The 12,314-nt window shown below is 42.8% G+C and overlaps 1 protein-coding gene across 11 annotated transcripts in view; it reads left to right on the forward strand.

Moving 5' to 3' along the window:
• Nucleotides 1–12,314, forward strand: part of DENND10 (DENN domain containing 10) — a 40,884-nt gene that overhangs the window by 26,102 nt on the left and 2,468 nt on the right. For all 11 annotated transcript variants that reach the window (XM_072740214.1, XM_072740213.1, XM_072740208.1 and 8 more), the window contains 4 exons: nt 1,679–1,790; nt 4,641–4,741; nt 8,999–9,106; nt 10,463–10,557. In XM_072740214.1, coding sequence (XP_072596315.1) covers nt 1,679–1,790; nt 4,641–4,741; nt 8,999–9,106; nt 10,463–10,557 — 416 coding nt within the window. The remainder of the gene's footprint in view (nt 1–1,678; nt 1,791–4,640; nt 4,742–8,998; nt 9,107–10,462; nt 10,558–12,314) is intronic.

Consider the following 12,314-nt stretch of genomic DNA (forward strand, 5'->3'; position numbering starts at 1 on the left):
ACCCCATCTCAGATGGTTCCATCCCAACAACAATATCCCCAAGCCCAGGGCAATCCTCATTAGACGCTGATATTCTGTCTTCCTGTATTCCTGTATACTTTCTTTTCTTTTCGTTTTTTTTTTTTTTTTTTTTTTTTTTTAAGATTTTATTTAGGGTAGCCCCAGTCGCTTAGCAGTTTAGTGCCACCTTCAGCCCAGGGCATGATCCTGGAGACCTGGGATTGAGTCCCACGTCAGGCTCCCTGCATGGAGCCTGCTTCTCCCTCTGCCTGTGTCTCTGCCTCTCTCTCTCTCTCTCTCTCTCTCTCTCTCTCATTTTCTTTGTCTCTAATAAATAAAATCCTTCAAAAAATTTTTAAAAATAAAGATTTTATTTATTTGTTTGTGAGAGACAGGGAGAGGGGCAGAGACATAGACAGGGAGAAGCAGGCTCCCTATGGGGAGCCTGAGCCCGATGCAGGACCTGATCCCAGGACCCCGGGATCATGCCCTGAGCTGAAGGCAGACGCTCAACCGTTGAGCCACCCAGGCATCCTCTGCATACTTTCATCTATGTAATATTTATTTGCGAAACAGGAAGGAAGCTCAACTTCTCCATTGCCTTCTTTGATTAGAATTCTGTCTTTGGAAAGCAGATTTTTGTGTTGGTCCTTTCCATAGGATTCTGACAGTTATATAGAAATGTTATTTTTCAGCTAAGCTGAATTTCATGGCTTGAGTCTCCACTGACTTCCATAGTTTTCCTCTCCTTACTTTTAGCAGTTATTTCTTCCATCTGGAGAGCTCAAACTCCTGACCCAGAGTTCCTCTTTTAACTCCCTGCCTTTCTCTCCTAGCTGGAACATCCAAAATGGCCGTATGGGGCTAAGCCACAGACTTCAGGGTCCTTAAAAGGGAAGATAGGGGAACTCTGAGGATTGTGCTAGCTTTCATTCTTGTCCTCCCACAGCACTATCTATAGCTCTTGATGCTCATGTCCTTTTTTATTTTTTATATTTTTAAAAGATTTTATCTTATTTATTCATGAGAGACACAGAGAGAGAGGCAGAGACACAGGCAGAGGGAGAAGTAGGCTCCCCACGGGGAGCCGGGTGTGAAACTTAATCCCAGGATCACACCTTGAGCTGAAGGCACATGCTTAACCACTGAGCCACCTAGGTGTCTCCCCACGGGGAGCCGGGTGTGAAACTTAATCCCAGGATCACACCTTGAGCTGAAGGCACATGCTTAACCACTGAGCCACCTAGGTGCCTCCTGTCCTATACCGTTGCTAAGCATCCCTGTTAAAGTGTTAGATTTGTCCAGCTATCTCAAAAGGACCCAGTCATGATATGTATATGTGTTGGGGAGGGGGTGTCAGTGAACTCTTTTTAAAAATTAAGGATTTTTCATGACAGAAAATGCTGGTTCCCTTCATATCATTTCCTATGTTATGGTTTTGGCTTCATCTGTGCATCCACAGAGTCCCTTGGAGGAGGAATCAGGTTTAGGCAGCACCAGCACCCATCCTAGGGAGCAGATATGGATTTATATGCCTGTCAAGGTGCTTCTTTATTCTCTGTTTTGAAAATATTTCTGTATTCTATATATAGAAAATGACCTCTATTTATTGGAAAGAAAAATTTTGTTTCCTTATATATTATTTAATGCAGTAACTTATAATTTCTTGTGTTTTAAGACATTGTATCTCAGTTTGGAATGGAAACTGTTATCTTACACACAGCGCTGATGCTAAAGAAAAGAATTGTCGTCTATCACCCCAAAATAGAAGCCGTCCAGGAGTTCACCAGGTATTGTCTCTGGTCATTAAAAAGTGGAGCCTTTGTTGGCAGCCAATTTGGGGCAATATGTATTCCTGTGTGCTCTGTTCTGTTGCACATTTGGTATAAATAGAATGTGTTAGGCTGTGGGTGAAATGTCATTTTGGTCTAATGTTTCAGGTGAGATTTAATATTTCAAAGTTACTGAATTTAGGCAGATTCTTTTTTTTTTTTTTTTTTTTTAAGTATTTATTTATTTGAGAGAGAGTGTGGTGGGGAGGTTGGGGCAGGGGGTGGCAGAGAAACAGACTCCCTGCTGAGCAGGGAGCCTGATATCTGGCTCAATCCCAGGATTCCAGGATCACAACCCAAGCCAAAGGCAAATGCTCAGCTGAGCCACCAGGAACCCCTAGGGAGATTCTTTTTTAAATTTAGAAATATGAATAAAGCAGGGAGTTTGAACTTTTCCTTGCCAGACAATAAATATTTTAGGCTTGTAGCCTATAGGGTCTCTGATTCAACCACCCAACTGCCAGAGTCAGTGCATATGTAAATGAATGAGCATGGCTGTGTTCTCATAAAACTTTATGTGCAAACACAGAGGGCTGATCCATAGTTGCAGCTTCCTGACATCTGTTTTTTTTTTTTTAAGATTTATTTTTTTTAATATTTTATTTATTTATTCATGAGAGAGACAGAGAGAGAGGCAGAGACACAGGCAGAGGGAGAAGCAGGCTCCGTTCAGAGAGCCTGATGTGGGACTTGATCCTGGGACTCCAGGATCACACCGTGGGCCGAAGGCAGGCGCTAAACCGCTGAGCCACCCAGGGATCCCCAAGATTGATTGATTGATTGATTGATTGATTCATTCATTCATTTATGAATGATAGACATAGGGAGAGAGAGAGGCAGAGACACAGGCAGAGAGAGAAGCAGGCTCCATGCAGGGAGCCCGACATGGGACTCGATCCCGGGACTCCAGGATCGCGCCCTGGGCCGAAGGCAGGCGCTAAACCGCTGAGCCACCCAGGGATCCCCCCTGACACCTGTTTTAAGTAATTTTTTTTTTCTTGATCAACCTTCAGTTTTATTTTCGAGTACTTAATACGGTCTCATGGTTTAACATCCAAAGGTTTAAGTAATTATTTTTTTCACTTTTACCACAGACTCACTCTCTCTCTCTTTTTTTTTTAAAGATTATTTGAGAGAGAGAGAGCATGCACAGGTGGAGGAAGAGGGACAAGACTCCATGCTGAGCATGGACCTGATGCTGTGCTTGAGCTCATGACCTGAGCCAAAATCAAGAGTCGGATACTTAACTGACTGAGAAGCCCAGACACCCCTCTCTTATTTATTTTATTTTTTTAAATTTTATTTAAATTCAGGACTCCTGGGAGGTTCAGCAGTTGAGCATCTGTCTTTGGCTCAGGGCGTGATCCTGGGGTCCCGAAATGGAGTCCCACATTGGGCTCCCTGCATGGAGCCTACTTCTCCCTCTTTCTCTGTCTCTGTCTCTCTTTCTCTATCTCTCATGAATAAATAAATAAAATATTTAAAAATTTTTAAAATTTAAATTCAATTCACCAACATAGTATTATTATTTTTATAGTTTAAAACATTTTTTTCTTTAGCAAATCTAACTTGTTCATAGATTTATTTTTTTTTTAAGATTTTATTTATTTATTCATGAGAGACAGAGAGAGGCAGAGACACAGGCAAGAGAGAAGCAGGCTCCCTGTGGGGAGCCCAATGCGAGACTCGATCCCAGGACCCTTGGATCATACCCTGAGCCAAAGGCAGACGCTCAGCCACTGAGCCACCCAGGCGCCCCAGATTTCTTTTTTAAAATCAGGAAGACCTAGCTTTAGTGCTTACTGTATGCCAGGTATCATGTAAGTCACCTTACATTACTAAATTTACTCATGATGAAAAGTCTGCAATATTCTTGCCCTCTCTTATGAATGAGAAAATTGAGGCTCTGAGAGGCTAACTGGTTAGAAAAAGAAGGCTTGATAGGATCTGGGTTAAAATCCTAGGAGGGTACCTTACTAGCTCTCTGACCACATATGGGATACTTCAACTCTCTAAGCCTCCATTTCTTTATCTGAAAAATGAAGATTATAGTGCCCACTTCGTAAGCTTGTTGTCAGGATGGGAGATACTCTGTAAAGTCTTTGGCCTGTGTCTTGCTCATTGAATGCACTTTAGAAATGATTGCTACAATAGTGATTGCCTCAGATTTTAGGTGAGAGAGCTAGGACTTTCACCTGCTTTGACCCCCAAAGTCTTTATTTTGCCACCCAATTACCCTTTCCCTCTCCGTTGATGCTTCTGAAACCGAGATGTCCACAGCTTCTGAAATATACAGCAGGGCCCCAGTGGGTTCACCAAATCATGGGTAAATTTGGCATCTCTTTCTCTAGTAGCTGTATTATTGGAAGTTTTTTAAGGAAACTTACCTAGTATAAAAACAAACCAAAGTAGTTTACAAGTTTGATTAGAATTTTAAATATGAAATGAGAGACTTCAGAAAAATTTGTTGCTTGCAGGGCCCCATTTTGGATCTTAGCCTTTGGCTGCCTCCGTGGCAGTTTTCAGAGTGAGGTGTTTGGAGGAAAATTTTAGAAGTGTTACTCCTTGCCACCACGGACATCTTTTGAAACTTCACCTTGAGCCTTTTGTAGCTAATCTGACCCAAAAAAAGGGGCAGAATTTAAAACATTGTATTACTTTAATTTGAAGCCTGGAGGTATTGGCATGTTTAATGTTCCTGCCTCTGCCTCTGATAGACAGTTTCCTCTTGGGGGAAGAAGAGGAAGGAGGGCGGGCTGAATCGGGGGTGGGCCAGCAACCTTTTGAGTTCTTGCCTTAATTCCTCAGGACTCTGCCCGCCCTGGTGTGGCATCGACAGGACTGGACCATACTTCATTCCTATGTGCACCTGAATGCCGATGAGCTGGAAGCCCTGCAGATGTGCCCAGGTAGATGACAGGATCTCAGGGGAAGAGAGCCTTGGCTTTATCCAGGGTTATTGCCATTTTGGGGAAGGTTGTTTCTGCATTCCTAAACAAAATAATGATAATTTATTATTTCTTAATATTTCTTTCTTCCTGCATGGAACCTGCTTCTCCCTCTGCCTGTATCTCTGCCTCTCTCTGTGTGTGTGTCTCATGAATAAATAAGTAAAATATTAAAAAAAATTTGTAATGATGAGATTCTAAGAATAATTTAATAGCACTGTTATTTATATCTGTAGGAATCCTGACATTGTCGTAACATAGTCTTTTGTTTTTGTTTCATTAAATTTAAGGTTATCATTCCCTTTATACTTTTATGATCTTTCTTTCTTTTAAGATTTTATTTATTTGAAAGAGAGAGAGTGCACAGACACACAAGCAGGGGAAGTGGCAGAGGGAGAGGGAGAATCAGGTTTCCCGCTGAGCAGGGAGCCTAGTGTGAGGCTCAATCCCGGGATCCTGGGATCATGACCTGAGCTGAAGGCAGGCACTTAACCGACTGAGCCACCTAAGACTTAGGCGCTCCCTAAGACTTATGGTCATAAAAGATTCTTTCATAAAGTGATAATGATGATGATAGATGGTAGGGGCTTTTGTTTTTGCATTTTTCAGTTATGAAAAATTTCTTACATATAAACTAATGTGCAATATTTGTGCAAGTTATAAAAAAATAAAAGGAACACTCATGGACTTACCAGAGATGAAAAAATGGTATATGGTCTGTACTTTGAAGCATCTCATGTACCTTCCCATCTCATTTCTTACTCCCTTCCTCTGGCCCCATACACAGAAATACATAGCTCTAAATAATATATTATTTAGTTTTACTAAACTACCTTTATATATAAGGATTCATGATGCATGAATTCTGTGGTCTGTGTTTTGGTTTTTTATTTTTGCTTAACAGGATTTATGTATTTTCATCTGGGTATTTGTAGACCCATTCATGTTCACTGCTATATAGTATCCCATTAAGTGATATACCATAGTTTATTCATTTGGACTTTTCTTATTATTTACATTTATTTACTTATTTATTTATCTATTTCAGAGAGAATGCATACAAGTAAGGGGGGGCGGGTGGAGAGGGGTAGAGGGAGAGAATCTCAAGTAGACTCCTCACTGACTGCAAGCCTAATGCAGAGCTTGATCCTAGGACCCTGAGATCATGACCTGAGCTGAAATCAAGAGTCAGTCGCTCAACTCACTGAGCCACCCTAGGTGCCCCTCTCATTATTCACTTTTAAAACAATGCTGCTATAAGCATTCTTTTTTTTTTTATTTTTTTATTTTTTTATTTTTTTATTTATGATAGTCACAGAGAGAGAGAGAGAGGCAGAGACACAGGCAGAGGGAGAAGCAGGCTCCATGCACCCGGAGCCAGACGTGGGATTCGATCCTGGGTCTCCAGGATCGCGCCCTGGGCCAAAGGCAGGCACTAAACCGCTGCGCCACCCAGGGATCCCGTGCTATAAGCATTCTTATTATGGGTCTCTTAGTGCACACATGTAAGACTTTCTGTAGGTTATATGTCAAGAAGTAGAATTTTGGGGTTATAAGGCATGCAGATCCTCAAGCTGCTGGGTAATGCCAAATATTTTCCTCAGAAATTGTACCAATTTATCCTCCTGCCAGTGTAGGAGAGGTCCCATTGCTTCCTGTCCTCAACAACACTTGATTACTGTCAAACTTTAAAATGTTTGCCAACTTGGTGGGTATACGGTGATATTTCATGTGCTTTTAATTTTCATTGATTCTTAATGAGGTTAAACATATTTCTGTTCTTGCCATTTGTGTTTCCTCTTCTGCAAAGTAACTGTTTTTTACATATTTTTCCCCCGGGTGGTTTTTCTTACTGATTCATAGAAATTCTTCATATATTCAGGATATGAACCCATTGTTGATTATATATGTTACAAAAAAATCTGAGTTTGTGGATTTTATTCTTACGGTGCTTTGTAATGAATAGAATTTATTTTAAGGTTTTATTTATTTATTTGACAGAAAGAGAGCATAAGCATGGGGAGCTACAGAGGGAGAAGAAGTAGGCTCCCCACTAGCAGGGAGCCTGATGTGGGGCTCAATCCCAGGACCGTGGGATCATGACCTGAGCCAAAGGCAGACTCAACCAACGGAGCCACCCAGGCACCCCAATGAATAGAAATTTATTTTGTTTTTAGACTTTTTATTAAGTTGATATGCTTCATCTGCTTGTCACCCAATTTCAACATTTGTGAACATATTACAATCTTGTTTTACCTAGTATTCCTCATGCTTTTTTTCCCCCCTGGGTTTTTGTTGCTAACTGATGTATAGTTGTCATATGATATTAGTTTCAGATATACAAAGTAGTGATTTGACAATTACATACATTATGAAATATTCACCGTAATAAATTTACTCACCATCTGTCACCCTATTTACTGTCACTCAAGTTATTACAGTAGGGATCCCTGGGTGGCGCAGTGGTTTAGTACCTGCCTTTGGCCCAGGGCGCGATCCTGGAGATCCGGGATCGAGTCCCATGTCGGGCTCCCCGTGCATGGAGCCTGCTTCTTCCTCTGCCTGTGTCTCTGCCTCTCTCTCTCTTTGTCTCTGTGTGACTATCATAAATAAATAAAAATTTTAAAAAAAGTTATTACAGTATTATCAACTATATTCCCCATGCTGTACTTTTCATCCCTGTGACTTTTTTTTAAGACTTTATTTATTCATGAGAGACAGAGAGAGGCAGAGACATAGAGGGAGAAGCAGGCTCCTCACAGGGAGCCCAATGTGGGACTCAATCCCTGGATTGAGCCACCCAGGTGTCCCATCCCTGTGACTTATATATTTTATAACTGGAAATTGTGCCTCTTCATCTCCTTCACCCATTTCGTCCATCCCCTTACTCTAGAAATCCTAATTTTAGGGCGGCCCAGGTGGCTCAGCAGTTTAGCGCCCCCTGCAGCCCAGGACCTGATCCTGGAGACTCAGGATGGAGTCCCATGTCAGTCTCCCTGCATGGAGCCTGCTTCTCCCTCTGCCTGTGTCTCTGCGTCTATGTGTGTTTCTCATTAATAAATAAATAAAATATTAAAAAAAGTACATGCTGAAATAATCTTTCAACTCCCAAAATTAAAAAAAAAAGATCCTAATTTTAATGTGTTGGAATTTATTAAACTTTTCTTTTATGATTTTAGTTAAAGAAAATCTTTATACCAACGGTAGAAGCATATTCTAATTTGTAAACATTTAAAAGGTTTTTATTTCTTCCCCAATTAATGTACCTAGAACTACTTTTTTTTTAGTGAATTTGGAATTTTTTTTTTTTTCCAGTTGGAAAGCTGCTTGGCCCAGGACTGCTTAGTGAATGGGCTCCTCTTTTCTCCAGTAATCAATATCATTTCTGTCATATGTCACATTTCTAATGTGAGTTTGTTTCTGGGTGTTCTATGGCTAAATTTTTGTTTTTATTGCTATTGTTTTTTAAATGTTCTCTCTTAGTAAAGCAAAACTTTAGCAATGACACATTGGTCCTCAAAACTTTTTTTATTGTTTTGAGTTGTGCTGATGTATGAAATCTGAAGTCTGGTAGTTGTTGTCTTAGCATCAGTTCCAAAGTTCTGCTAATGCTCGAGTTGCCATAATTCCTTGAGCATTTATTTCATCAGTTCTGACACTGGTGACAGCTGGTGCTATTCCCAGTATGCTGTCCTTGGTAAATCTGGGTGACCTAAAGGGGGAACATTGGTCCAGAGAACACTCTACCTCTGCCTCAGCTGTCATTCTTGACCTGTGTAGCAGTGACTGAAAATGCCTTCTCCCTTGACACTAAAAGCTAGTTTGGAGACATTTTGAGTTGTCTGAGTTTCTGTAGGCAACTGACTAGAGTGACATCTTAAGAAGTGCCATAGGGGGATCCCTGGGTGGTGCAGCGGTTTGGCGCCTGCCTTTGGCCCAGGGCACAATCCTGGAGACCTGAGATCGAATCCCACATTGGGCTCCCAGTGCATGGAGCCTGCTTCTCCCTCTGCCTGTGTCTCTGCCTCTCTCTCTCTCTGTGTGTGATATCATAAATAAAAACAAAAAAAAAAATTTAAAAAAAAATGCCATAGGGTACAGCTGAATAAAGCAGTGAAGAAAAGCACCAGACGAGCTTTTAGATTCTGTTCGCTTTTGATATGTTCACAATAGGATTTGTTCCTGCTCCGGTAATAATTGGTTGTCTTTGTAACACAGGTTATATCGCCGGATTTGTAGACTTGGAGGTGAGCAACAGATCAGACCTCTATGATGTGTTTGTGAACCTGGCAGATAGTGAGATTACCATTGCTCCACTTGCAAAAGGTTAGTTCTCTGTTCTGTTCTGTTGTTGATACAAAATGTCAGCTAAGCAAGTCGTACTTTTTAAAATTAATTAATTTTTAAACATTTTTAACTCCAGTGTAGTTACCATACAGTATCCTAGTAGTTTCAGGTGTACAAGATAAAGATTCAGCACTTCCATATGTTACTCAGTGCTTATCAGGATAAGTGTACTCTTTATCCCCTTCACCTGTTTCACCCGTGCCCCGCCTACCTTACACAGTTCTATTTTGTTAGGCTGATTCTCTAAAACCAGTATTCAAGGGACTGCTTAGCCTGCTGTGCTGAAACTGGAGGGATTTTTCAATGGCTAGAACACAGCGTCTATTCTTAGAGGACTCACCATGCTAGTAATACGTTCTGGCTGCTGATGGGGAACTGTGTATATTAATAAGATACTGTCTTGTTTCTCCACATCCCTGTTTAAACACACTGTATCCTGTTATCTCTTGCTGCATTAACAAATCACTTCTAAACTTAGTGATTTAAAACAGCAAGTGTTTATTATCTCACAATTTCAGGATTAACTGAGCTGAGAGGTTCTGGCTCAAGGTCTGTCCTGAGGGTTCGATCAAAATATTGCCAATCCTGCAGTCCTCTGGAGGCTCAACTTCTGAGTTAACTCACATGGCTTTTAGCAGGAGGCCTCACCACCTGGGCCTCTCTATAGAGCGGCTTGAGTGTTCTCATAACACTGCAGCTGGCCTCCCCAGGAGCGAATGAGCCAAGAGACAGACCACGTCGCCTTTAATGAGTCAGTCTCAGAAGTCCTACACGAGCTCCTTCATACTGTTTGTTAGAAGGAAGTCCAGTCCACACTTAAGTGAGGGGAAATGAAGGAAGAGTATCAAAAAAGGTATAGAAATTTAGCTCTGCACAAGGCGGAGTGACTTGTGACTCCTGTATGGAAAATCTTCTTGAATGATATGTCAGTAAGCACAAGAGAACGAGGGAATTACTGCTTTTTATAAAACCACGGTGACAGGACACTGGCTGTGGCCAGGGCCACTTAAACTGCCAAAGCATCAGGCCCAGAAGGGGTGGCTGTCTCCCTGCTGCCTTCCATTGCTCTGAGTCTCTCACACAAGCTCATCTCATCATCTCTTTGGAGTGACAAACAGAAGTGTTTTTATTTTGAACATGAAGGATAAATCGTGACTGTGCCTACCTCCTAGCACATTGTCCTGTTTGTGCTCAGTATTAAGATGGAAACGGGAGGTTGTCAGCAGGTTGTTTTGAAAATTCCCTCCTGTGATTGTTCATCTTTTCCAGAAGCTGGCATGGTTTTTATTATGTAAACTTCTAAATATTCATGTAGCGTATGCTTGATCTCACCAGAGGCCATGACGATGGGCAAACTGCACAAAGAGATCGGTCAGCTCATTGTCCAGTCTGCAGAAGATCCAGAGAAGTCAGACAGCCAGGTTATACAGGTAAGTCCTCAATCTCCCAATATACTGACAGTCCTGAAATGGTGCTGCTGGGCAGGGTGCAGCAGAGCTGCGTAGAGTGCCCGTGACTTGTGGAGTGCCATGGGCAGACGCTCAGACCAGGGTCTGCAGGGTCGCCCTGGTGACGATGAGCAGGTGGGGAGCACTGGAGCCATATAGCAGGCTCTGGGGACAGATATGTACGGGAGCTGGTGCTGAAGGCAAGCATCTAGAGTGAGAAGTGTAACACACACACACACCGCCGAGTGGTCAGGCATGGTCTTCTGGGCCAGCCAGTGCATCCTGTGCTCCTAGCAGAATTTCCATGGAAGAGTGCATTATAAAGAGAAGGTTGCTCTCTTTATATCAGTGGACTCTAGAGAGAGTGTCTTACTCTAGCTTTGACGTACTGTGTTCAGAACATCGGTAAGCATATCATCAGATCCCTGCCACAGTTAGCAGAGTCTGGGATCAACTCTGCAGGGCTGGCTGCCTGTGGGGTCTGCCTGTCAAGCTGACCACAGTCAGTGTCCATGTGAGCCCGCCTCTCCCCCTCGCCAGCTTGGGATGGCCAAAGAGTTTATTTAAGCCACTCAGCGAGGTGATAAAGCCCCTCCTCGCCCTGCAGCCTGCCCAGCCTCCTCTCCTGTCTGTATGTCTGCATTGTGCCTGTTCCCAGGCCCTTGCTCCTCATCTGGGATACGCTTCCAGCCTGGCCTCTCCCAGGCCTTGGCTCATCTAGACCCTGTGTCATCCCATGGGGGCCAGAGGCCTGGAAGGATTGTCTCTCTCTGTCTGCACCTGTGCCACCTAGGGGGTCCTGATAAGCAGATCCTGTTTCCCGGTTGGACCTTGCTCTGTTCTCCATCTATTCGTTCATTCACCCAGAAAATATTTATTGAGCACTAACTATATGTCAGGCACGGGCCAAGGGGGATACTGTGGGGAGCAAAGTCCCCTGCCTGCATGGCCTGTATTTAGTGGAGTAGGTAAATAGAAAATAGTGTAAATGCCAGATCATTGTGAGCCATAATAGATGAATGCTGTGATAGAAACAAGAGGCCAAGGTAAAGAATGTTAAAGAAGGGGTCAACAACTATCTAGGAAGCAGCATGGGTGCTAAAGGATGAGTGGAGCCTCGGCTTTGACAGGAACCCCCCAGCAGCTCTGTTGTTACTGTTGTTTCTGGGGGGCCATCCAGCGCTGGCTAGGAAGAGTGGGTGGGGCTTGTCCTAAGGACCTGATCCCTGAGCTTCTCCTTTCCTACCATGTGGGTGGTCATGCCCATCCATCTCTCTGTCAACATAGGAGTAAAAACATTGACTCTTTTTCTTAAAAAAGACTTAGAGTGCAAGTGAGCGGGAGGAGAGCAAACTCTCTGCTGATTAGGGAGCCTGATGAGACCCATGAGCTCAGGATCCGTGAGATCACGACCTGAGCTAACATCAAGAGCCGGGTGCTTAACCAAATAAGCCACCCAGGTGCCCCAGAACATTGACTCTTTACAGTGTTGGTGAACTATGTAAATGAGTATTTTTTTGCTTTGTTGGTTTCAAAGATTTTATTTATTGAGAGAGATCATGAGTAGTGGGGAGGGGGGAGGAAGGAGAGGGAGAAGCAGACTCCCTGCTCAGGAGTGAGCGCAATGTGGGACTCGATCCCAGGACCCTGAGATCATGACCTGAGTCGAAGGCAGATGTTTAACCCACTGAGCCACTTTGGCCTTCCGTAAATATGAATTATTGTGTTTTTCGTGGACT

This window comes from Vulpes vulpes, chromosome 15 (assembly GCF_048418805.1).
Source record: "Vulpes vulpes isolate BD-2025 chromosome 15, VulVul3, whole genome shotgun sequence".
NCBI lineage: Eukaryota > Metazoa > Chordata > Mammalia > Carnivora > Canidae > Vulpes > Vulpes vulpes.